The sequence below is a fragment of the Hypanus sabinus genome, chromosome 23 (assembly GCF_030144855.1).
Source record: "Hypanus sabinus isolate sHypSab1 chromosome 23, sHypSab1.hap1, whole genome shotgun sequence".
Lineage (NCBI taxonomy): Eukaryota > Metazoa > Chordata > Chondrichthyes > Myliobatiformes > Dasyatidae > Hypanus > Hypanus sabinus.
Window position 1 is genome coordinate 8,144,432 of NC_082728.1, and position 24,343 is coordinate 8,168,774.

The following is a 24,343-nucleotide window of genomic DNA, read 5'->3' on the forward strand; positions in this document are numbered from 1 at the left end:
CATATCACTCAACAGCCATGCAGAAAGGGTGTGACAGAATGAGTTATGGACACTTCGTTAACTCTTAACAGATTACTCACCTCCATTTCTGAAAGTAGTACTTTGAGCCTGGTTACATCTTTCGTTATCAAACCATTCTAGAGAAAACATTCAAGAGAATGCAACAATTTAGTATTAAATGCTCAAAAATTTGACTCTTCTTCAAGGACATATCCAAGTCCTGTCCATTCACTCACTGGGTGTACCATGCCGTCACTTTTCCAATGTAATGTCCTCTGCAATCACAAGCTACAAAATATCCTAACTGCTACTGTTGTGCTCAAATTATAGGAATAAAAGATAACTGCAAGATATAACATGAAACAACAGGCTGAACAAATTGTTATGCTCATTCTTAATTTGACACATTCTGATACTTCAAATTCAAAGTACATTTATTATCGAAGAATGTATAAATCATACTGCCTTGAGATCTATTTGCTTACAGGCAGCCTCAAAGCAAGAAACCCGGAAAAAAAATTTAAAAATATAAAGACCAACCCCCAATGTGCAGTTGAAAGAGAAGAAAAAAAACACAAATCATGCCAACAATAGGAGCAAGCAACATTAGAAAACCAAATTTAGTTGTGTACTTTTTTTTAAAATCAAAAGCTGAAATATTTTCTGGTTTGTTTTTTTTTGAAGAGTTCTATAAAAAGTCCCAAATTATATTTTAAAGTTCTTATCGACCAAACCAAAAGTAAAGACATTTGTGGCTTCATCATACTTTATTCATTATATGTGATCAATCAACCTATTGTTTAAGCATTATATTCCATTGGAATGTCTGAACTTCATAACTCCCTTGATACTGTGGACACTTGCACATGCCTTATTGCTGTTAATATTTGCCACAATACTGCAGATGGTCAAACTCATGAAATACAGCAAGTAATAACAGTGTAAAATAATTTGATTGCATAGCACTAAGTGTCACTGACTGCCCCCACTCAAAGCTGAGCAGTAAGTCATCAGTTGAAATGCATTGGACAAGTCGTTCATTCCCTACAACTTTAACAGGGTGTCCAGTAACACCTTTAATATGTCTATATTTAGTAACAAAAGTGTAGTTTAATCAGGCTATTTGATCATTCATTGAAAAAAGGTTGATCCAGTGCCACCTGCCAATGCTTGACTGGTTTCTCTCTCACTGCTGCAGGAGGAAGGTGCAGGTTTGATAGCCTCGCTGTGATTTGTGACTGTGGGACTTTTTTTGGGGGGTACTCTGCAGTTCATGTTCCATGTGTTTCTGGTTACTCTTATTCTGCTATTAGTGAGATATGATCGAGGTGCTTCAGTACCGAAGCCGCTCTGTAATTGTGGCCTGTAGTCATTGACACAACGCTAAACTGAACAGACTCGGGGGCTCTGCGGTTCAATGGTTAATATTCTGTCTGTTAGTTGATTGCTTTTTGCTGCTTGTATGATTTCTTCCAACACACAAAGTTTTTGGTGATTCCTTTAAATGGGTTCCATGGTCTTTCTTTGTTTCGTAGCTGTCTGAGGGAGGACAAATCTCAGAGTTGTATACTGTATACATTCTTTTATAATAAATGTACTTTGAGACTTGTTTTTGACAGGGCTGTTTATTCCTGGTAGAAAAACAGGAACTAACAGCAACGTGTTTGTTCCTCTACGTGTACAATGACAGTAATGTGACCTGTTCATTAGTAGAAACTCCAGCAAATGTCAAGGCCTTTGAACAGGAAATCCGACAAAGAGCAGTGGTAACAGCCCAATCCATCCCAGTAAAGTCCTCCCCTCTATGGAGCACATCTACACAGAACACTGTCGCAGGAAAGCAACATCCATCAAGAACCCCACCACCCAGGCCATGCTCTCTTCTCGCTTCTGCCATCAAGAAGGTGGTACAGGAGTCTTAGGACCAACATCATCTGGTTCAGAAACAATTATTACCCCTCAACCATCAGGCTCTTGAACCAGAGGGAATAACTTCATTCAATATCACTTGCCCCATCACTGAATTGTTCCCACAACCTAAGGACTCACTTTCAAGGACACTTCATCTCACGTTCTCTATTCATTGCTTTTTTTTCTCTTTTGTATTTGTAGTTTGCTGTCTTTTGCAAATTGGTTATTTGGCTGTCCCGTGAAGTGCAGCCTTCCATTGGTTCCATAGTGTTTCTTGGATTTACTGTGTATGCCCACAAGAAAATGAAACTCAGGCCTGTATATAATGACATATGTTCTTCGATAATAAGTTTACTTTGGATTTTGAATGTGGACCATGGGATGGAAACTTGGAGGCTGCCAAGTTCTGATTGCAAATAGTAAAACTCATGAAATATAATTAACTTTCTTTTTGAAGGTGATTAGATTGAGTGAGTACTGCAAACTATTTAACCAGTGTGACATAATAGTAATCAGTGTGACAGAAGGATACTATATTCCCTTCAACTATCAGGCTCCTGAACCAGTGTGAATAACTTCGCTCGCCTCAACAGTGAACTGATTCCATGACCTAAAGACCAACTTTCAAGGACTCTACAACTCATGTTCTCAATATTAATTATTATTAATTTATTTATTGTTGTCATTATTAATATATTTACAGAGTTTGTCATTTTTTGTATATTGGCTGTCTTTTTTTGTGCGTAGTTTTTAATTGATTTTATTATATTTCTTTGTAATTACAAGAATGCCTGCAAGAAAATGAATCTTTGGGTAGTATATGGTGACATATACATTCTTCGATAATAAATTTACTTTGAGCTTTGAACCAGTGTGATGAAATGGGATGTTCAGCCTCCTGCTGAACATAGACTCTAGCAAGGACTACAGCCAAACAATCACTTACAACTGTATCATTCCAGTTCTGGTCAGTATAAACTCATCTCATCTTATACTACCAGCTTGTAGGAATTTTATACCATGATCTTATGTAATAACCATCATCAGTGGCATTATCTATAGCCAAATAGTAGCGAGAATGAGTATTTTGTTCCCATAACATAACCAAATAAGAGAGAATGCAAGAGAAAACTATGCTGGAGTGAGATAGAGAGTGGCAGAAAGTTTAAGAGAATCATAAACACCAGCATGCTTATGCTGGACTAGCTGGTGTGCTTCTGCACAGAAAACTAAATATAATTATGGTCAGGTAATAAACCAAGAAAGGGAAAGTCATGTAATAACATTTGAAACATTCTTTTTATTCTCTCAAGTGTGAACTCAGCTGATCACACTTTCAAAAACTGGCAACCCAACTGATTATTTTGTATATGACACCTGCTGCAGGGTGAAGAGCATATTGCTCAGTGATAGCTATTTCAGCCACTACCTACGATACACTTTCATTCAGATTAATCAAATCTCACCACAAAATTAATTCTTCACAAAAATTCTAACAAATTCTGTGTTCATGTAATTTCCAGTTCATTGAAGGTAAACAATAGAACTAGAATTTGCAATAATGGGATGGGTTCTCACAATTCAGATGGGAGCGGTTACATATAAATATGTACTTCTTTGAAATCTTTGCTGAAAACTCCATTGATTCATTTATTTCATAATATCAGATTCATTTTATTTATCACATGTACATTGAAATATATAATGATATATAATATAAATATGATATATAAATATAATATATATAATGAATATATAATATGGTCATTTGCATTAATGACCAACATAAGGATGTGTTGGGGCAGCCTGCAAGTGGAAGCAGAATAGGTTCAGACAACTTATTTAATACTATTTTTCCCTAAATGACCCCAAAGACCAAGTCCTTTAATTTGATTAGATAATGGTTCCAATAGCCAGGCTGTTTTCTAACAGGTAGTTTCTAGTAGTTGGCTACGTCACACTAATATATGTGGGTATGTACCCTTTCACTAGGAGCAACTCACTGGGTTTGGTAAGGTAATGGGCAAATAAGCCTGCAGAAAGGGGCTGAAGACAACTTTATATTTCACTAGTTTCAAGTGAACTTCAAATACAAGTTGAAATATGTCACTTTACCTGGCACTCCACCACAACTGTAATGAATGACAACAGGAGCAGCTAATGGGCAAAATTAGTAGATTGCTTGTTAGTTCTCTTCTTAAAATAGAAAAATAGATTTGAGTAACATACAAAGAATGTTGGTGGAACTCAGCAGTTCAGGCACCATCTATGGAAAGAAAAAGAGTTGACGTTTCAGGCTGAGACCCTTCATCAGGAATTCGTCCAACATTCTGTGTGTGTTTCTCTGGGTTTCCAGCATCTGCAGAATCTCTTGCATTTAAAATCGATTTGAGAATGACTAGAAGGGTCGCAACTCTGCTGTCTCCTGGGTTGCCATATACTATTATTGGGGTCAACAATTGAGAATGTGAAGAAGAGTGTCTGCAGACCACAAAAACTCCACCACTGACTTAAAATTTATATGCCAGGTTTGAGCACAATCTCTGCCTCTTTTATGTGAACCTAACCTCAGTATTATACATGATGTATCCTCCTTACACTTGTGGACCTAGCTGAAAAATCTTTGAATCCATTTAGAAAATCTGAAATTATAAACTACAAGTTGAACATGATAATTTAAATCACTTCAAACCACTCACACAAATTTCCCAGTGGCCAGCTCAAATGTAAGGTAAGGTCCAGAAATTACAGCACAGTGAGAGGTAAAAAAAACAAACTATATAACTACTAAGGGCACCTCATCATTTTACTACCATTTCGTTAGAACAGTATCGATATAAGAAATTTCTGCTAAGTTATGGAGGGGGAAATAAAAATCATAATACACAACCTACCAAAGACTCCCCCATCAAGGATTTTGATAAAATGCTGGACACTGCTTGTAACTTGCCCTCCACGTACATGCAGCGAAACACTGCTTGCAGTGTGCCGTCTCCCTTGGCCAGTCCCTCTGACAACACTGTAGACACAGAAATATAAACCTTTCTTTACTTCACAGACTTTATTCCCAAAAGTCTGTCAACAGAAATTATTAACTAAGAACCCAGGAGATCAGTTATTATATTTCTCCGCAGAACTCTTTCCTTGTGCCCTTCATAGAAGTTGGGTCTGTTGATCAGCAAAGATATGCAGGGGTATTGGAACAAAAAGCTGAGAAATCAGCAGCACATGACTTGGATGAAGTGTGAAAGAGGCAATCAGGTATAGGGCGATGCAAGTGGAGTAGAACAACAGAACTTGCAATGCTGCTTTCTGCAAAAGCCAGCCATTTCCTCTAGAGTAACGTGCAAAGTTATGACCATAAAAATCATACAAAATAGGTCATTAGTCAAGATACGTCACTGGCAAAGAGCAATGATCATTTCAGTAATTCGGGTATAATGTGACAAATTACATTCAAGTTATCATAAAATATGGATTCAAAATCAAAGTGACATAAAAATCCACAATGATATAATATCTGGTCTAGTGACACTAAATGGCCAACTAGTCTTCCTGCTTTGGGTTTATTTGCTTCTAAGTAACAACTTCAAAATGATGGACTGAAAATATCCAAGATCATAAGGGAGTTAAAAAATAATGAATCAATTAAGATGGTTAGGTCAATAAAATGAAAATAACAGCAACAAAAAATAAATTGGTTTCACCTTAAGTCTACTAAAGTTGCAATATCAATATGAAACAAAGCACTAAAATAGCTAACAAAAACATGATGAAGAAAATGGAACGTGCTTTGACAGAAAGATGAGATGGAAGGATACTGTTATAAGACAGGCATTGTGATTGGCATGTGAAATATTTCAGTCAATTGCTCTTTCGTTTGTCCTTAAGATTCCATGAAAGAGGTAAAACTACATCTTAGCTGCATCAAGAGAAAACAAGAAACTGCTCAAAGATTTTAATTACTTGAAGGACTTTACTTGCTCACAACTAGGCTGTGCAGTATTGTGCAAAAGTCTTAGGCACATATAAAAAAGTTCTGTAAAGCAAAGATGCTCTCAAAAATAATGAAATGAAAAGTTTCCAAATATCGGAACATTTATGAGAATTTAGAATTTATTTAAATCTTACATCCATCCCACTTGAGGGAGTAAAAATCTTTGCATTATGACTCCGTTGCAATGTGCAGACATGTGAATTTAAAAGTCTAATGGCTTGTAGAAAGAAGCGGCCCCACAAGTCCTGGCTTTAATGCTGTGGTACAGCTTGCCAGACAGAAGCAGCTGAAATAGTTTATGGTCGGGGTGACTGGTGTCCCCGATGATCTTCCAGGCCTCCTTTCTGCACCTTCTGCTAAAAATATCCTCAATGGAGGGAAGATGCGCTGGGCTGTCTGCACACTCTCTGAAGTGCCCAGCAATCAAGATTGGTGCAGTTCCCACACCAGGCAGTGATACCAGTAAGTTAGCTAGTCAGTATGCTCTCAATGATAACACTATAGAATATTTTTAGGATGTGGGGGCTTGTGCTGAACTTCTGAGGTAGAAGAGATGCTGCCGTGCTTTTTCGGTGTATACACTCCAGGTGAGATTATCAATGACGTGTATATCGAGGAACTTGAAACTATTCACCCTCTCAACTGCAGACCCATTGATGTTGATCAGGCCGAGCCTATCTCCATTCCTCCTGTAATCCACAACCAACTCTTTTGTTTTTTGGACACTGAGGGAGAGGCTGCTATCCTGGCACCAATGTGTCAGAGTGTCAAACTCTCCTCTGTGAGCCGACTCATTACCACTAAAAATAAAGCCTATCAAAGTCATGTCATCTACGAATTTGATCAGCAGGTTGGAGCTGTGTGTGGCAGTACAGTCATAGGTGTAAAGAAAATAGAGAAGGGGACTCTGAACACAACCCTGGGGGGGCACCTGCGTTGAGGGTCAGAGGGAAAGAGTTGAGGGGGCCCATCCTTACTACCTGTTGGCAATTCAATAGAAAGTCCAGGATCCAGCTACACAAGGTGGGGTAAAGGCCAAGGTCTCTGAGCTTCCTGTCAAGTCTGAAGGGAATTATGATGTTGAACTATAGTCCAGGAACAGCATTCTAACATGTGCATCCCTCTTCTCGAGGTGAGTAAGGACAGTGTATAGTGCTGTGAATCAGTAAACGAGAAATCTAAACTAAATCAATATTTAGCACGACCATCCCTTGCCTCTTAAACTACATCAATTCTCTTAGGTTCACTTTCGTAAAGTTCTTAAAGAAAACTGGATGCTATGTTGTCCCAAGCATCTTGGAGAACTTGCCACAGTTCTTCTGCAGACTCCAACTATGTTGCTTGCTTCTGTCTCTCCAGGAAATTCCAGGCAGCCTCAACCATGTCGGGATCAGGGTTCTGTGGAGGAAATGTCATCTGTTGCAGAACTCCTTGTTCTTCTTTTCACTGAAAGCAGTTCTTTATGAACTGGACCATGTATCTGGGGTCAATGACCTGTTGCAGAATTAAGTTGGAACAGATCAGACATCTCCCAGATGGTATTTCATGATAAATAAGAATCTGCTTGTACTTCTCAACATAGAGGATTCCATTAATTCTGACCAGATCACCAACTCCATTTGCAGAAATGCAGCCCCCAACCTGCAGAGAACCTCTGCCATGTTTTACTGTTGGCTGCAGACACTCAGCCAAGTAGTGGTCTCCAACTCTTCCACACACAAACTACCTCCTGCTTGAGCCAAAAATTTCAAATTTTGACTCATCTGTCCACAGCACTTGCTGCCATTGTTCAGAACCCCAGCCTGTGTGTTTCTGTGCCTTGGCTTCATTTCCATTTCGGAGGAATGGCTTTTTGGACTGTAGAGAGGTATACTTGGATTCCAGTGGTTTCGGTAAGTTCAGAGCTGACAGCAGTACTGGACTTCTTCCAATTTAGAAGGGGCATCAGTTTGAGTTTCTCTCATCTATTGCACTCTGCTTTCATAGCCAACCACTGAGTTTCTAGCCCTCAACCTTGCATGTTTCTTTGTGTTTCTTCAGTGAAGCCTGGACAGCACATCTTGAAACTCCTGTCTGTTGTGAAGTTTCTGCTTGGGAGAGACCTTGCTGATGCAGGATGACCACCTTGTGTCTTGTTACTATGCTCACTCTTGCCATGGTGTAAGAATTAATGATTTGAATATTAAACTGTCACATCTGCCGTGCCCATACTTTTTAGTTTGGTTGTCCATTGCCCAGTTTGATTCTTTCTATATCTGTTTCTGTTCCAGTTAATCAATTTAGTTCATTCAATTCATTATGCATTAATCATTAGCATCTTGTTTATTATCTTTGTTTAATCAGACACTACAAAAACTTCACCAACATTTAAGTTTTTGGAAAATGAGTGGAAATCTAAAATTTCCTATTTTTCTACTGACATATTAATGCAGAAGATTAAAAATAAGCATTTAAAACAAAACTTAGAGTGCCTAATACTTTTGCACAGAACATCAGCAGAGAATTCTCATAACGTGCTAACATAACATTGAAAGCCATCACTAATCCGATGTAGTGAGATAACAGACTACAGTTCATCCAAAAGCTCAGAGAACAGTACAGTTATAAGAGGAACAGCAGAAGGGAACAGGAATTAAAAGGTAAATATTAGAGATGTGCTGAGTTGGTGGGGGGGGGGGGGGAAAAGAAATGAAAGGGAGCACAGAAAAATGGTAAAGTGGGATGCTCAAAAAGGTTGGAATGGGGAAGCAAGATTAAAAAATGAAAACTAGGGAACACAAATTGGTAAAATAACAGAGTGAGACAGGTGAAAAGAGAGAGCAAGAGATGGAAGAAATGAGAACAAGTGGAATCACGATCTTCAATTTAGGGGATGATTAATTTCATGGGAAGTTGCTATAATTCTCATACTTGCAAAACAGCCAATGAGCAAGGCACCAATGGTCCCATGATCACAGCATTAAAAAATGGATTTAAAAAAGATGCCTTTTCACAAAAAAGCAGCCTAATTTTAACAGCAATCACAAACTTATCACACAAATATCCTTCAGCATTAACATTTAAAGAGATAAATTCCAGACAATTTTGGAGAATTAATTTGGCCGGAATTAAATACTTAAAAAACTATGAAGTTCAGCAAATATTGTGCACAAAATAGATAACCATTGGTGTTGCCTGATACCGAATGTACGGTGATTAGTTGATAGATCAATGGTGCATAAAATTTCTTTGATTCCCACCAAAAATACAATTCTACTCCATTATTTATGTAAGAATGATTGCAGAACATACCAATTTTACAGTCTTCATCAGCCTGGTCATAGTTTTTCTGCAAAAGAGAACAAATAAAAGTTACCTTTAGCATTGGCGTTTGATTCAACCATTACCAATTATATTTCAGTAAATCCCAGTTTCAGCAAATAAACTCAATAAAATTCTCATTAAATGATTTGGATGCATGTGTCAATTTAATATTTCAAACTCCACTGCCAAAAAAAATACTGCGAGAAGAATTCAACAGGTCAAGCAGCATCTGCGGGGGAGAGGGGTGTCATCAATGTTTTAAGTCAAGACTTCACCATCAGGATTAGATGTAGGATCTGGACTCATCAACAATTCTTTACAACCTATATCCCCCCTCCCCCACATAAATGTTGAAAAACCACTGACAGCCTTCCACAGTTAATTTATTTTTCCAGATTCCAGCTTCTGCAGTCTCCTGTCTCCCCATCATTTGCTGATGATGGCATGAATTTAATACAATTTATTTCCTAATTTTCTGTTTCTTCCCTATTTCATTGAATTCCAGACAAATTTTCCAGTGACTTTGCTTACAATCATGACAAAGCAGTTTCAATTTACCACCTGGTACAGGTCTGAAAATAGTTGGAAAAGCTGTTTCAAGTTTCTATATAGTCTGTTTGATTACTTGACCTAACACGCAAATAGATACGCTGAAACTTTTACTCAAAAGTACTTGAAATGCTACCTCGTGTTACAAGGGGTTCACTGGCGATACCAGTTGCTGATACATTACTGTTAAGTTTTTGCCTGGCCAATAGTAACAATTAACATGCCATTTGAATTAATTTTTTGTTAATAAAATAAGGGAGCTCCAGAAATTACCCTTCACAAATCTAGCAAGTTTACCACCATTGGCATGACCTTCACTGTCAAAGACAGCAACAGTGCAACACTTAAATCTCACACACTTACTCTGCCTTTCGACAAATAAGACCTTGTCTTCACAGCAGCAACTATACAAGTTTGAGGTGATGAACTGCAAATCCATTGTGCATGTTGTATCCACAAATTTCCAGACACTCCACTATTTCATGCAAGGACAGGAACTGCATAGAGTGTTCCTGGCTTTGGAAACATACCATAGATCTGAACACAGAGCGCTGAAATGGCCCAGCAACAATTTTCTCACATAGGCAAGATGAAATAGTGAACCAAATCAACATACACTCAGTGGTCACTTTATTACGTATACCTATTTGTTAATGCAAGTATCTTATCAGTCAACCATGCGGCAACAACTCAATGCATAAAAGCATGCAGACATGGTCAAGAGGTTCAGTTGTTATTCAGACCAAACATCAGAATGGGGAAGAAATGTGATCCAAGTGACTTTAATCATGGAATAATTGTTGGTGCCAAAAGGATTGTAGCTTGAGTATCTCAGAAACTGCTGATCTCCTGGGATTTTCACCTACAACTGTCTCTAGAGTTTACAGAGAATGGTGCAGAAACAGAAATAAAAACAATCCAGTTTGAGGTGATGGAATGCAAAACCATTTGCCTGAATTTCCAGTCAGTCCACTGTCTCATGTAAGGACAGGAACTGCAAAAGATCTTCTTGGCTTTGGAAACATTTCATGTATCTGCATAGAGAATGCTGAAATGGCCCAGTGACAATTTTATTGTGCAAGCAAGCTGAGAGTACTGAACCAAAGCAACATATTTTAGGCATCTGTGGTAGGTAGTTGGCAGGCCTACACTGCAGCTTAACTTGTCCACCCAAGATGTTTGATTTACAAAATTAATTTTGAAAATGAAACAATGAGTACTCCAGCAGATTTGATCCATGCATATGTGGTAAACATTTTCTAAGGCTTAAAACACTGGCTGGAGTGACATTTTAAGTGAATGAAAAATAAATAACCAAAAGTAATTACTAATCTAACACGCAGCTTACATTAGGGGTCTTTCTGTCAAATCAAAGAATCACAAGAGGCCATTCAGCCAAAATAATCTATTCCACTCAATGTGAGCGCAATCAGCAAATTTGCCTCCACAACCAGCCAGACAATGTATTCCAGATACTGACCACACATGGTTTCAAAATTATTTCATTGTGAGTTCTAGGGGTAGGTTGGAGAGGCTGGGACTTTATTCCTTCGAACACATACACTGAAAGATGATCTTACAAAGGCACACATAAAATGATGAAGGGCTGAATGCACAGAGTTCCCAAGGTTGAGAATTTGAGAACTAGAAAGCGTAGGTTTAAGAGAAGAGGGGAATGATGCAATAGGAACTCAAAAAATAACTATTCTTTTTACACAAACTATGGTATTTATGCTGCCAGAGAAAGTGGTTGAAACAGGTACAATAACAATTCTAAAAGACAAGTGGACAGGTAGATGGATTGGAAAAGTTTAACGTTACAGGCCAAATACTGGTAATGGAACGAGTTAAGATGGGGCATCTTAGTTTGCATGGACAAGTTGGGCCAAAGAGCCTGTTTCTGTGCTGAATGTGTCTATTACTCATGTCACTTCTGGTTCTTTTCTAAATCATCTTCACAGTGCTGAGCAAACTTATGGGCCTGAAAATAGACAAGTCCACTGGTCCTGATGGAATGCATCCCAGGGTACTGAAAGAAATGGTAGTAGTTAAAGTAGGCTTTGGTGATGATTTACCAAAATTCTCTGGACCCTGGGCAGGTCCCAGCGGATTGGAAGACGACGAATGTCACACCACTGTTCAAATAAGGATGTAGGCAAAAAGCAGGTAACTAAAGGCCAGTTAGTTTAATATCTGTAGTTTGGAAAATGCTTGAACCTATTAGTAAAGAAATATTGAGGCATCTGATAAGAAATGGATCCATCAGGCAGATGCAGCATGGATTCAGCAAAGGCAGGTCCTGTTTGACAAACTTATTGGAGTTCTTTGAGTATATAATGAGTGCAGTGGACGGAGGGGATCAGATGAACGTTACTTACTTGAATTTCCATAATGCATTCAAAAAGATGGCAATAAAAGACTTACCCACAAGATAAGGATGCATAGCGTTGGGGGTGATGTATTAGCATTGATAGAGGATTGGTTAGCTAATAGAAAGCAGAAGAGTTGGGACACACGGGTGTTATTCTGGTTGGCAATCAGTGGTGAGCGGTGTACCGTAGGGGTCGGTGTTGGGCCTACAACTGTTCACGATATACATTAACAATCTGCAAAAGGGGACCAACTGCAGTGTATCTAAGTTTGTTGATGATACTAAATTGAGTTGAAAAGCAAACTATGCAGAAGATACGGAGAGTCTACAGAGATATATAGGTAGGTTAAGTGAGTGGGCAGATGGAGTACAATGTTAGTAAATGCAAGGTCAACCACTTTGGAAGCAAAAATGAAAGAGTAGATTATTATTTAAATGGTAAAAAAATTGCAGCATACTGCTGTGTAAGAGGGACTTGGGGGTGCTTGTACGTGAATCACAAAAGGTTGGTTTGCAGGTGCAGCAAGCTATCAAGGAGGCAAATGGAACATTGACCTTCATTGCTAGAGGGAATGAATTTAAGTGCAGGGAGGTTATGCTGCAACTGTACAGATACTAGTGAGGTCGCATCTGGAGTGCTGTGTGCAGTTCCGGTCTCCTTACTTGAAGGATATACTGGCTTTAGAGGTGGTGCAGAAGAGGATCACCAGGTTGATTCCAGAGATGATGGGGTTATACTATAAGGAAAGAATGAGTCATCTCGGACTGTACTCACTGAAATTCAGAAAAATGAGAGAAGATTTTATAGAAACACATAAAATTATGAAAAGGATAGATAAGGTAGAGGCAGGAAAGTTGTTTCCACTGGTAGGTGAGACTAGAAATAGGGGACAAATTCTCAAGATTCGGGGGAGTAGATTAAGGATGGAGATAAGAAGTAACTACCTTTCCCAGAGTGTGGAGAATCTGTGAAATTCTTTGCCCAATGAAGCGGTGAAGGCCACCTCAGTAAATACATTTAAGACAAGGTTGGACAGATTTTTGCAAAGTAGAGGGATTGAGGGTTACACGGAAAAGGCAGGTAGGTGGAGATGAGTCCATGGCCAGATCAGCCATGATCTTATTGAATGGCGGAGCAGGCTCGAAAGGCCAGATGGCTACTGTTGCTCCTATTTCTTATGTTCTTATTCTTTGCGCTCTTGTCCTCAAAACCTATGAGCTCAGCATTTAGATTGTCTACACCTTTCTGCTCCCATAAGATGAGTTTGGCTTCCTTTGATGCCATCTCTCCTTTTATAATCCTTCCCTCTGCTGATTTTTGCATGCTCTTTGATGTTTCAATGCTCCATCCTGAGCACTAATATTTCTCATATGGATTTGCAAATAGTTATTTGTATGCATGGAGTAAGCAAATGCAAAGATTCTTTTAAGGGCAAGAACCTTAATGAGCAGAACAGAGGAATCTTGGAGTCCAAGTTCATAACTCCCCGAAGGCGGCTACATAGATTGATAGGGTGCTGAAGGTGACATATGGCATTATTAGTCGAGGCATTGACGTCAAAAGTCATGAAGTTACGCTGCAGCTTTATAAAACTCGAGTCTGGCCGCATCTGGAATACTGCATACGGTTTCTGGTCACCCCACTTGAGGCTTTGAGGATGGTGCAGAAGAGATTTACCAGGATGTTACCTGGATTAGAGGGCATCTGCTATGACAAGGTTGGACAAAATTGTGTTGTTTACTCCGAAGCAGCAGAGGCTGAGGGGAGATCTCACAGAGGTTTATAAGATTATGAGAGGCCAGACAAAGTAAACAGAGCATTACCTTTTTCCCAGGATTGAAATGGCTAATACCAGAGGGCATGCATTTAAGATGAGAGGGAATATGTTCAAAGGGAGATGTGAGGGGCAAGATTTTTTTTCCCCACACAGAGTGTGATTGTACCTGGAATGCACTGCTAGGGGCAGTGTTAGAAGCAGAAACATGAGGGACGTTTAAGAGATGTTTAGATATGCATATGAATGAGAAGGAAAATGGAAGGATAAGGACATTATGTAAGCAGAAGGGATCAGTTAGCTATTTGATTCCTAATTGATTTAGTTTGGCACAACATTGTAATCCAAAGAGCCTGTTCCCCTGCTGTACTGTTCTACGTGCACTACACAAGGTTGTGGAGCTACCTGAGCTGCTGTCTCACAGCTCCAGCAGCCCATGTTCAATCCAGACCACGTGCATTCCTTCCTTTACTCATTTTTCCATCCATGTCCCAAAGACACACTGGCTACTGGAAATCATCCCTAGTATGTTGGTGAGTGGTAAAATCTGGGAGGAGTTCATGGGAATATGGGGGAAATGGAAACAGTGTAAGATCAATATGTCAAACACGAAGAAATCTGCAGATGCTAGAAATTCAAGCAACACATACAAAGTGCTGGTGGAACACAGGCCAGGCAGCATTTATATGAAGGCTTACAATCGACGTTTCAGGCCAAAACCCTTCGTCAGGACTAACTAAAAGAGACAGTATGAGATTTGAAAGTGGGAGGGGGAGGTGTGAAATGATAGGAGAAGATGGGTATACAGTCTGCAAAGTCATGGTGGATCAAATGGCCTGTTACAACGCTACACGAATCCATGACTATACGAGAAAACCTTCAATAAAAAATTAATAACTAACCATATGCCATAACACAAGGCTCTGGATTAAAATTCACAACATTTGGATACCACTTTTGGCTCTTGCAACAGGAAAAAAGTCTTTATAGCCAGATATTCACATGGGTGACACAACAGGTAGTGATGCTGCCTCAAAGCTCCAGCAACCTGAATTAAATCGTAACACCAGTGCTGAAGTCTGGACTTTGCACCTTCCCCTTGTGATTGTGTAGGTACTCCAGTTTCCTGCCATATTACAAAGATCTACTGGTTCGTGGATTAACTGACTATAGCAAATTAAGCCTTGTAGGTGGGTGTTAGGACAATAAGGGCAGTTAATGACCATGTGAAAGGTAATAGATTACAAGGAAATACTTTGAGAAATGGGATTGTTCGGAGGGCTGGCACAGACTCAATGGGCTGACAGGCCTCACTCTGTCATAAGGAAACATCAAAATATGAAATCCACTTGCTTTTAACTTCTGGCCAAAAATTACAAGATAGCCTTCTGAAGCTGTAGTAAAAACAAGTCTACAGTATCTGAGACAGAAAGATCTTTAAACAAAAAATGTATCAAAGGATAAGAGGAGGGATTGGGAAGATGGCACACAGAAAGGATTAGCCATGATCCATGAAGTGACGCAAAAGTTTTGAAGGCCTAAACCTGCTCCTGCATTCTACATTTCTGTCTTTAATATGCATAGCAGTTCATGCAAGCTTGAGATACATGGGATTATTTTTCTTACTCTTTCTCCATTGCTTTATTGCTCAGGGCAAGTCAATGACTGGAAAATAAGCTTTGAACAGGGTTAAAAAGAGAACTGACAACCACAGATATCCTCCATCATCCAAGTATTTTTCCTTTGATGTCCATTCACTTTAGTTTCACCAGGGCTCCTTGACTCTACACTCAACCAAACAGAGCCTTGATATCAAGATTAAAAAATGGAGACATAGTGCAGCAAAATGTGCCTCAACACTGTATGTAATTGTGTACACAGTGTAGTTGTCCCAGAGGTGTCTTCTCTCCCCACACGGTTTTTAAGCTGAATCTAAGTGTGAGACGGTTGCACACAGACAAGGGAGGAGTACCTTGACCGTTTGTTGCTCACGGACAACTTCAGTGAGATAATGAGCAGAATGCGCTGATGTAACTTTGCTGCTTTGCATATTGATATCCATAGTAAAGGAGGAGCTACAGAAGGTAATAGATGCAATCCATTTCTAAAATCCAAAGATAATAATTGTTACTGAGATCATGTGTAATGTAACAAAGGCAGGAGTCAAGTCAAGTCACTTTTTATTGTCATTTCGACCATAACTGCTGGTACAGTACATAGGAAAAATGAGAGAATGTTTTTTCAGGACCATGGTGTTACATGACACAGTACAAAAACTGGACTGAACTATGTAAAAAATAACACAGAAAAAAACTGGACTACAGACCTACCCAGGACTGCATAAAGTGCACAAAACAGTGCAGGCATTATAATAAATAATAAACAAGACAATAGGCACAGTAGAGGGGGCAGTAAGTTAGTGTCAGTCCAGGCTCTGGATATTGAGGAGTCTGATAGCTTGGGGGAAGAAACTGTTACATAGTCTGGTCGTGAGAGCCCGAAAGCTTCGGAGCCTTTTCCCAGACGGCAGGAGGGAAAATAGTTTGTATGAGGGGTGCATGGGGTCCTTCATAATGCTGTTTGCTTTGCGGATGCAGCGTGTAGTGTAAATATCCATGATGGTGGGAAGTGAGACCCTGATGATCTTCTCAGCTGACCTCGCTATCCGTGGCAGGGTCTTGTGACCCAAGATGGTGCAATTTCTGAACCAGGAAGTGATCCAGCTGCTCAGGATGCTCCCAATACAACACCTGTAGAATGTGATGAGGATGGGGGGTGGAAGATGAACTTTCCTCAGCCTTTTCAGAAAGTAGAGATGCTGCTGGGCTTTCTTTGCTATGGAGCTGGTGTTAAGGGACCAGGTGAGATTCTCTGCCAGGTGAACACCAAGAAATTTGGTGCTCTTAACAATCTCTACCAGAGAGTGGTCGCTCTGTGCCCTCCTGAAGTCAACAACCATCTCTTTTGTTTTGTTCACATTCAGAGACAGGTTGTTGGCTCTGCACCAGTATGTTAGCCGCTGTACCTCCTCTCTGTACGCTGACTCGTTGTTCTTGCTGATGAGACCCACCACGGTCATGTATTCGGCGAACTTGATGATGTGGTTCAAGCTGTGTGTTCCAGCACAGTCGTAGGTCAGCAGAGTGAACAGCAGTGGACTGAGCACACAGCCCTGGGAGACCCCTGTGCTCAACGTGATGGTGTTGGAGATGCTGCTCCCGATCCGGACTGACTGAGGTCTCCCAGTCAGGAAGTTTAAGATCCAGTTGCAGAGGGAGGTGTTCAGGCCCAGTAGGCTCAGCTTTCCAATCAGTTTCTGAGGGATGATTGTGTTGAATGCTGAACTGCAGTCTATGAACAGCATTTGAATGTATGTGTCTTTTTTATCCAGGTGGGTTAGGGCCAGGTGGAGGGTGATGGCAATGGCGTCATCTGTTGAGCAGTTGGGACGGTACGCAAACTGCAGGGGTCCAGTGAGGGGGGCAGCAGGGTCTTGATATACCTCACGACGAGCCTCTCAAAACACTTCATGATGATGGAGAGTGCAACGGGATGGTAGTCATTTAGGCAGGACACTGAAGACTTCTTCAGCACAGGGACAATGGTGGCAGCCTTGAAGCACGTTGGAACGGTGGCGCTGCTCAGGGAGATGTTGAAGATGTCAGCAAGAGCATCTGCTAGCTGGTGCGCAGACCATCTGAGCACTCTACCAGGGATGTTGTCTGGTCCAGCAGCCTTCCATGGGTTGACCCTGCACAGGGTTCTTCTCATAATGGCCATCGTGAGACACAGCACCTAGTCATTTGTAGGAAGAGCTATCTTGTATTACAAAGCTGGACCTCAAGAGTCATCACTGGATCATTATCCAACTACAGACTAATTAGTGAAGGGAAAGCAAATTGTGGGGGTGAACACATGGCTGAAGATGGACTGTGAAACAAAGTCTTCATTTTACAATGGATTTCACCAATGGTGGATTTTCACCAAAGAGGATTTCACTTCATGGAGGACTTAATTACACTTAATGAAAGTTGAATTGAGATGACCTCAGACTTCACTCTGAACTGGAATGAAACCAGGGTCCCTGCAGAAGTGGTAAAAGAAGTGGTCACAGGCTTTAAATTACTAGTCACAAGTGGGTTCAAAGGAAAATGTGGACATTAATTACTTCTAAAACAAACAAAAGGAAAATAAATAGACACTAATTTAGGTAGTGCAGGTAAATGAAAAACCAAAACATGCAAAGTTATTGAAACAGACGGATGGTAAAAGCATGAGGGAATATGAAACATAAGGGGAGGAGGGAAGTAAGCGCATGTTATATAAACACACATTAGTACAAGCAACAAGTGAATGGCAGGTGACATTTCAAAGCATGACAAATACTGTTACTCATGGCTGCAAGGATCCATAAAATATAAACAGGGAGGTAGGGTGGAAGTGAGGTGATAGGAGCCAGTGCAATAACTTTATAATTAATGAAGAAGCCGCTTCATCATGTGAGAGAATACAATGTGGTCCTTGGGCAGTGAAGACTCTATGGATGACACCATGAAGTAAAACTAGATTTAAGACAGTAATATGAGTTGCATACTGTCACCTAGTATCATCTGTGACATTAGCCTCCCCACCAATGAAGAAACCTTCCAAACCCAAGAGCTCAAAAAAAAGGCAACATCCATCATTAAGGACCTATACGCCCCAAGGTGTGACCTCTTCTCATTACTACCATCACAGAGGATATACAGGAACCTGGAAAAACACATCCAACATTTTAGAAAGAGCTTCTTCCCCTCCATCATCAAATTTCTTAAGGTCCATGAAGTCATAAACACTACCTCACCATTTTGCTCTCTTTTTGCATATCATTTATTTTTATATACATTTTATCTTAACTTATAGTAATTATTTTATGTATTGCACAATACTGCTTCTGCAAAACAACAGATTTCATAACATATGTCAGTGATAATCAACCTCATTCTGATTCTTACTTGTTAGAATTTAAAAACATAATTAAAAATGCAAGTGGCAGAGAAAATAATAAATTTAATTTTCATTACTGGCAAAGCAAAGCCAACATTTGTTGCCAAACTAACTACCCTCCTTCTTCAGTGAGCCGCCATCTTGAACCCTTCTGCCATTTACACTAACGATCAACACAGGCTGAATATATGCTGGGAACAGCCTACAAGCGTTGCCATGCTTCAGGCAGTAACGTTACAGGTTCACAACTTACCACCTTAACTCATACACCTTTGGCATGTGAGAGCACCAGGAGGCAAACCAAATGGTCAAAGGGAGAACATAAACTCAACGGGAATTAAACCACGGTCTCTGGCTCTGTAACAGCTTTATGCTAACCTCTACGCTATGGGATGTTGAGGGAGAACCTGTGGGAGGTGATACATCCATGCCCCAGCTGTCCTTGTCCTTCCTGGTAGCACATGCTGTAGACTTGGGATTTGTCAGAGTACACTAGGCAAGTAACAACAGTGCATCTTTTCAATAGTTCACATTGGAGGAAGAAATTAGCATTTAATATGTTTCATGGAGTGACAGCCCAGGGGTAGGTTTGCCATAGAATGCGTATGTTCATGCCTGGATGGAGCATTGCATAATCGTCAGCTCAAATGCGTATTTGATTTCATGAAGGAAAGTTGCTAATAAAGCAGGTGAAGATCGCTGGGCCCAAGATATAAGCCTGCAGAGATGTCCTGGTGTTGGGAGAACTGACAACTACAGACATCCTTGTTGCCCAACCATTTTTCCTTTGACGTCTATTGACTTTAGTTGCACCAGGGCTCCTTGATTCTACGCTCAACCAAACACAGCCCTAATATCAAGGTCAATCACTCTCACTTTACTTGTCCCACTGGGCAAAGCTAGGACCAAGGTTACAATGGGGTTGGAACAGAATTTTCCTGGCAAACCAAAACCCAAATTATTCTTGAGAAGATGCTGCTTGATAACACAGTAAATCTCACCTCCCATCACTGGTGATAACTGACATATACTAAATGGATTTTAAAGAGCTAGGTTGAATTTGTCCAACTTCTTGTGAACAGTATGCATCCGAATAACATTTGACATTGATGGGGGGGAATGCCAGTGTGGTACATGTACTAGAATAATTTGGCTAGAACTATAGCACGCTCTGGAGCAAAGGTTTTCAGTATGACATCTGAGTGGCGTCTGCTTCACTAAACTGAAACAAGACAATTGGCCTTGTTAGGAAATTAGTCTTGTGGGTAGAGAAAGTAACAGCTTGGACCAGGTGGGAGCAGACCATGGAAAGGAGAGTGACATGGATTGATCTCTGGCAAGCAGAGCCACACTGAATCAAGTTCCTTGTCCAGGCAGTGTACAACATCTTGCCCAGCCCAGCCATCCACCCTGCATAGCTGAGGGAAGGTTGATGCCCCAAACTGTCTATTCTGTTCCAGAAGAACCTTGGAGCGCTTCCTGAGTTGCTGCCCAAAAACTTTTAGAAAGGGCCGATATTGCTGGAAACAAGACCAGATATTGAAGATCCTCATGAAAGCAATCTTCTAAAGAATCAGTAACAGCAAACAAGTTAAAACCCTGTAATCGAACCATTACCTTTGTGAAGGCTGCAGAGCAACCAGTAAAGCAGCAGAAGCAAGAGTAAAGCCATCCACAGGGATTCTGGCACTCCCTCACAACTGGCAGTTCATGACTGATCTGGAGAAACAACTAAAGTTCCCACAGCACATCATCAAGATCACCTTGAGACCAGACAATACCAAGTAAGGCTCTGAAAAATCTTGTGCCAACAAACTGGCAGAGTATTCAAGGACATTTTCAACCTCTCACTAGTACAGTCGGAAGTTCCCACCTGCTTCAAAAAGGCAACAATTATACCTGTGCCAAAGAAGAGTAGCTTGACCTGCCTTAATGACTATCGCCCAGTAGCACTCATATCTATGGTGATGAAATGCTTTGAGAGGTTGGCCACGGCTCAAATGAACCCTTGCCCCAGCAAGGAATTGGACCCATTGCAATTTGCTGATTGCCACAACAGGTCTACGGCAGATATAATCTCAATGGCTTTTCCCACAGTCATAGATCACCTGGACAATACAAACACTGATGTCAGGGTGCTGTTCATTGTCTATAGCTCAAGAATTCCCACAGTCCTGATTGATAAGCTACATAACCTGGACCTCTGTACCTCCTTCTTCAACTGGATCCTCAACTTTCTAACTGGAAGACCACAATCTGTGCAGATTGGTGATAATATCTCCTACTTGGTGACGAGCAACACTGCCGCACCTCAGGGGTATGTGCTTAGCCCACTGCTCTACTCTCTCTATACCCATGACAGTGTGACTAGGCAAGGCTCAAATACCATCTATAAATTTGCTGATGACACAACCATTGTTGGTAGAATCTCAGATGGATACGAAAGGGTGTACAGGAGCAAGATATACGAGCTAGTTGAGTGGTATCGCAGCAACAACCACGCACTCAATGTCAGTAAGACCAAAGAGCTGACTGTGGGCTTCAAGAAGAGCAAAACAAGGGAATTCGACCCAATCCTCATAGAAGGATCAGAAGTGGAGAGTGAGCAATTTCAAGTTCCTGGATGTCAAGATCTCTGAAGATCTAACTTGGTCCCAATATATCAATGCAACTAGAAACAAAGCAAGACAGCAGCTGTATTTCATTAGCAGTTGGAAGAGATTTGGTCTGTCAACAAAAATAATCAAAAACTTCTGTAGATGTACTGTGATGAGCATTCTGACAGGCTGTATCACTATCTGGTATGAGGGGGCAAGTGTACAAGACCAAAAGAAGCTACAGGAAGTTCTAAAATTAGTCAGCTCCATCTTGGGTTCTGGGCTCCCTAGTATCCAAGATATTTTCAAGGAATCCTGATGAAGGGTCTCGGCCCGAAAGGTTGACAGTGCTTTTCCTTATGGCTGCTGCCTGACTTGCTGTGTTCCACCAGCATTTTGTGTGTGTTGCTTGAATTTCCAGCATCTGCAGATTTCCTTGTGTTTGCATTTTCAAGGAATGGTGCCTCAGAAAGGCGACGTCCATTATTTAGGACCCCTGTCACCCAGCACATGCCCACTTCTCATTTTACCATCAGGAAGAAATTACCGAAGCCTGAAGGCACACACTCAGTGATTCAGGAACAGCTTCTTCCCCTCTGCCATACAATTCCTAAATGGACACTGAACCTACGAACACCTCACTTTTAAAAAATATATACACACACACACACTTACTGTAATTGACCTACTTAATTTTTCTTTCAAGATTATCATATATTACAATGTACTGTTACTGCTAAGTTAGCAAATTTCGTGAAATATGCCGGTATAACAAGCCTGATTCTGATCTCAGAGACAGCAGAACACACCATCCTGGTAGAGCTGACAGTGCCGTGGGAGGAGCATCTGGAGCAGGTCCATGAGAAGAAGGTTGCCAGATACATGGAACTGGTCAGCTACTGTCGGAGGCAGGGATGGAAGGCAAAGTACATGCCAGTTGAAGTGGGCTGCCGGGGCTTCGCTGAACAGTCTCAGCACATTGGACGTCGCCAGTATAAGGAGGCAGAGAGCCATCAGCAACATCACCAAGGCCTCAGGGCGGCTCTGGATGAAGAGAGCAAGTCCATGGGGAGCAGCAACACATGCTACCTGAACACAAATAGTAGCTTGATCAGCCATGGCTGGGCTGCCTGGGTGAGGGTGTCTGATGTTGAAAGACTTGAAACATCCAATGGCCCCAGGTTCCACCACTGACAATGTGTCAGAGCATCGTGAGATGTATTCTTCAAATCACTCAGCTCGAGCTACCATTAATGACCAGGATCAAACGGCTTGGCACCCATGAACAGTGTGGTGATGACTGGAATGACAGCTGACAGTCCGGAAAGACAGCAACCAGCGCAGAGAGAGTTGGCAATCCAAGCCATGCCTTTTGTGAGGAAGAAACCCAAAGTAAGCTACAGATTGTCTAATGGTTAACACACCCACAGGTGACCCAAGGGGCAGTGGAGGCAGTGGATGAGCACCCGAATCTTATTAACCCAAGGTCAACCAACCACTGAAATAGAAAAAACGATGATGAGTATGGAATGCATTTGTGGGATGATTTGCAAGAACAACCCAAAGCTTGAAGAGTCACCAGCCATTGATGAGATGTCTGGTAAATGAAGCAGCAACACAGCGCACAGGGAGAGCATCTGGTGAGATGCAGGAGGAGTCAGGATCCGAGTCACCCCACAGTGCCTGGAGCCTCCATGTTTTGCAGAAAACCCATACACGCAGAACACGTGAGAAGATTCAAATAAAATGACCACAGGCCTGCGAGATGACAGTCTGGGGGAAGAGGAAGAGGAACAGAAGAGGAGATTTAAGTCACTGTAGCATCTTGATAGATCCACCTCCACCTAGTACTGAATTCAACAGCAGGGAATGAAGTGCAAAATGTGGTGAGGAAAGCAAAGTTTAGCTTTGCACCTGACCTGAGAGCAGTCCTATAAAAAGCCTACAAGCACTATCCCCAACTGCTTAAACAGCTGTGGAGGATATTAAGAGTCATTTGGAGGAGAGGAAAAGTAGCTAAGCAGTGTAGATGATTTGCAGATGGAATCCTGATCCCAAAGGAAAAAAGACTCCAGGAACATTGTCCAATTCAGGATCATTTCCCTGCTCAGTGTCAAAAGACAGATCTTTTTTAGCACTGTTGAAAGGAGGTGGGCAGCTTTCCTCTCCAACAATGGGTGCATTGATATATCTGTGCAGAAGCGAGGTATTCCAAGCGTGCCCGGGTGCTTGAAGCATAGAGCAGTGGTGACCCAGCTCATTTGTGAGGCATGGGACAACAGAGGAGACCTGGCGGTGCTCTGGCTCAGTCTGGCCAACACCGATGGATCAACTACACCCCGCCCCCCACCCCCAATAAGCTGATGCAGCTAATTATGGACAAGCATCATATTCCAAGCAAAGTAGCAGACCTCATCCTGAATTATTACAGCTACTTCAGAATGACAGACAATAGACAGTCGGCCATTTGGCCCTTCTAGCCAGCACCGCCATTCATTGTGATCATGGCTGATCAGACACAATCAGTACCCCATTCCTGTCCTCTCCCCATATCCCTTGACCCCGCTATCTATAAGAGCTCTATCTAACTCTCTCTTGAATGCATCCAGAGACTTGGCCTCCACTGCCTTCTGGGGCAGAGCATTCCACATATCCACCACTCTCTGGGTGAAAAAGTTCTTCCGCATCTCTGTTCTAAATGCCTACCCCTTGTTCTTAAACTGTGGCCTCTAGTTCTGGACTCACCCATCAGCGGGAACATGCTTCCTGCCTCCAGCGTGTCCAATCCCTTAATAATCTTATACGTTTCAATCAGATCCCCTCTCATCCTTCTAAATTCCAGTGTATACAAGCC

The 24,343-nt window shown here is 41.2% G+C and overlaps 1 protein-coding gene across 6 annotated transcripts in view; it reads right to left on the bottom strand.

Annotated features, from left to right (window-relative positions):
* Positions 1-24,343, bottom strand: part of helz (helicase with zinc finger) — a 300,135-nt gene that overhangs the window by 226,555 nt on the left and 49,237 nt on the right. For 5 of the 6 annotated variants that reach the window (XM_059948283.1, XM_059948286.1, XM_059948285.1 and 2 more), the window contains exons 3-5: positions 9,200-9,236; positions 4,806-4,930; positions 81-137 (exon numbers count right to left, since the gene is read on the bottom strand). In XM_059948283.1, the coding sequence (XP_059804266.1) occupies positions 81-137; positions 4,806-4,930; positions 9,200-9,236 (219 nt within the window). The remainder of the gene's footprint in view (positions 1-80; positions 138-4,805; positions 4,931-9,199; positions 9,237-24,343) is intronic. The other variant, XM_059948287.1, reaches the window with a different exon arrangement.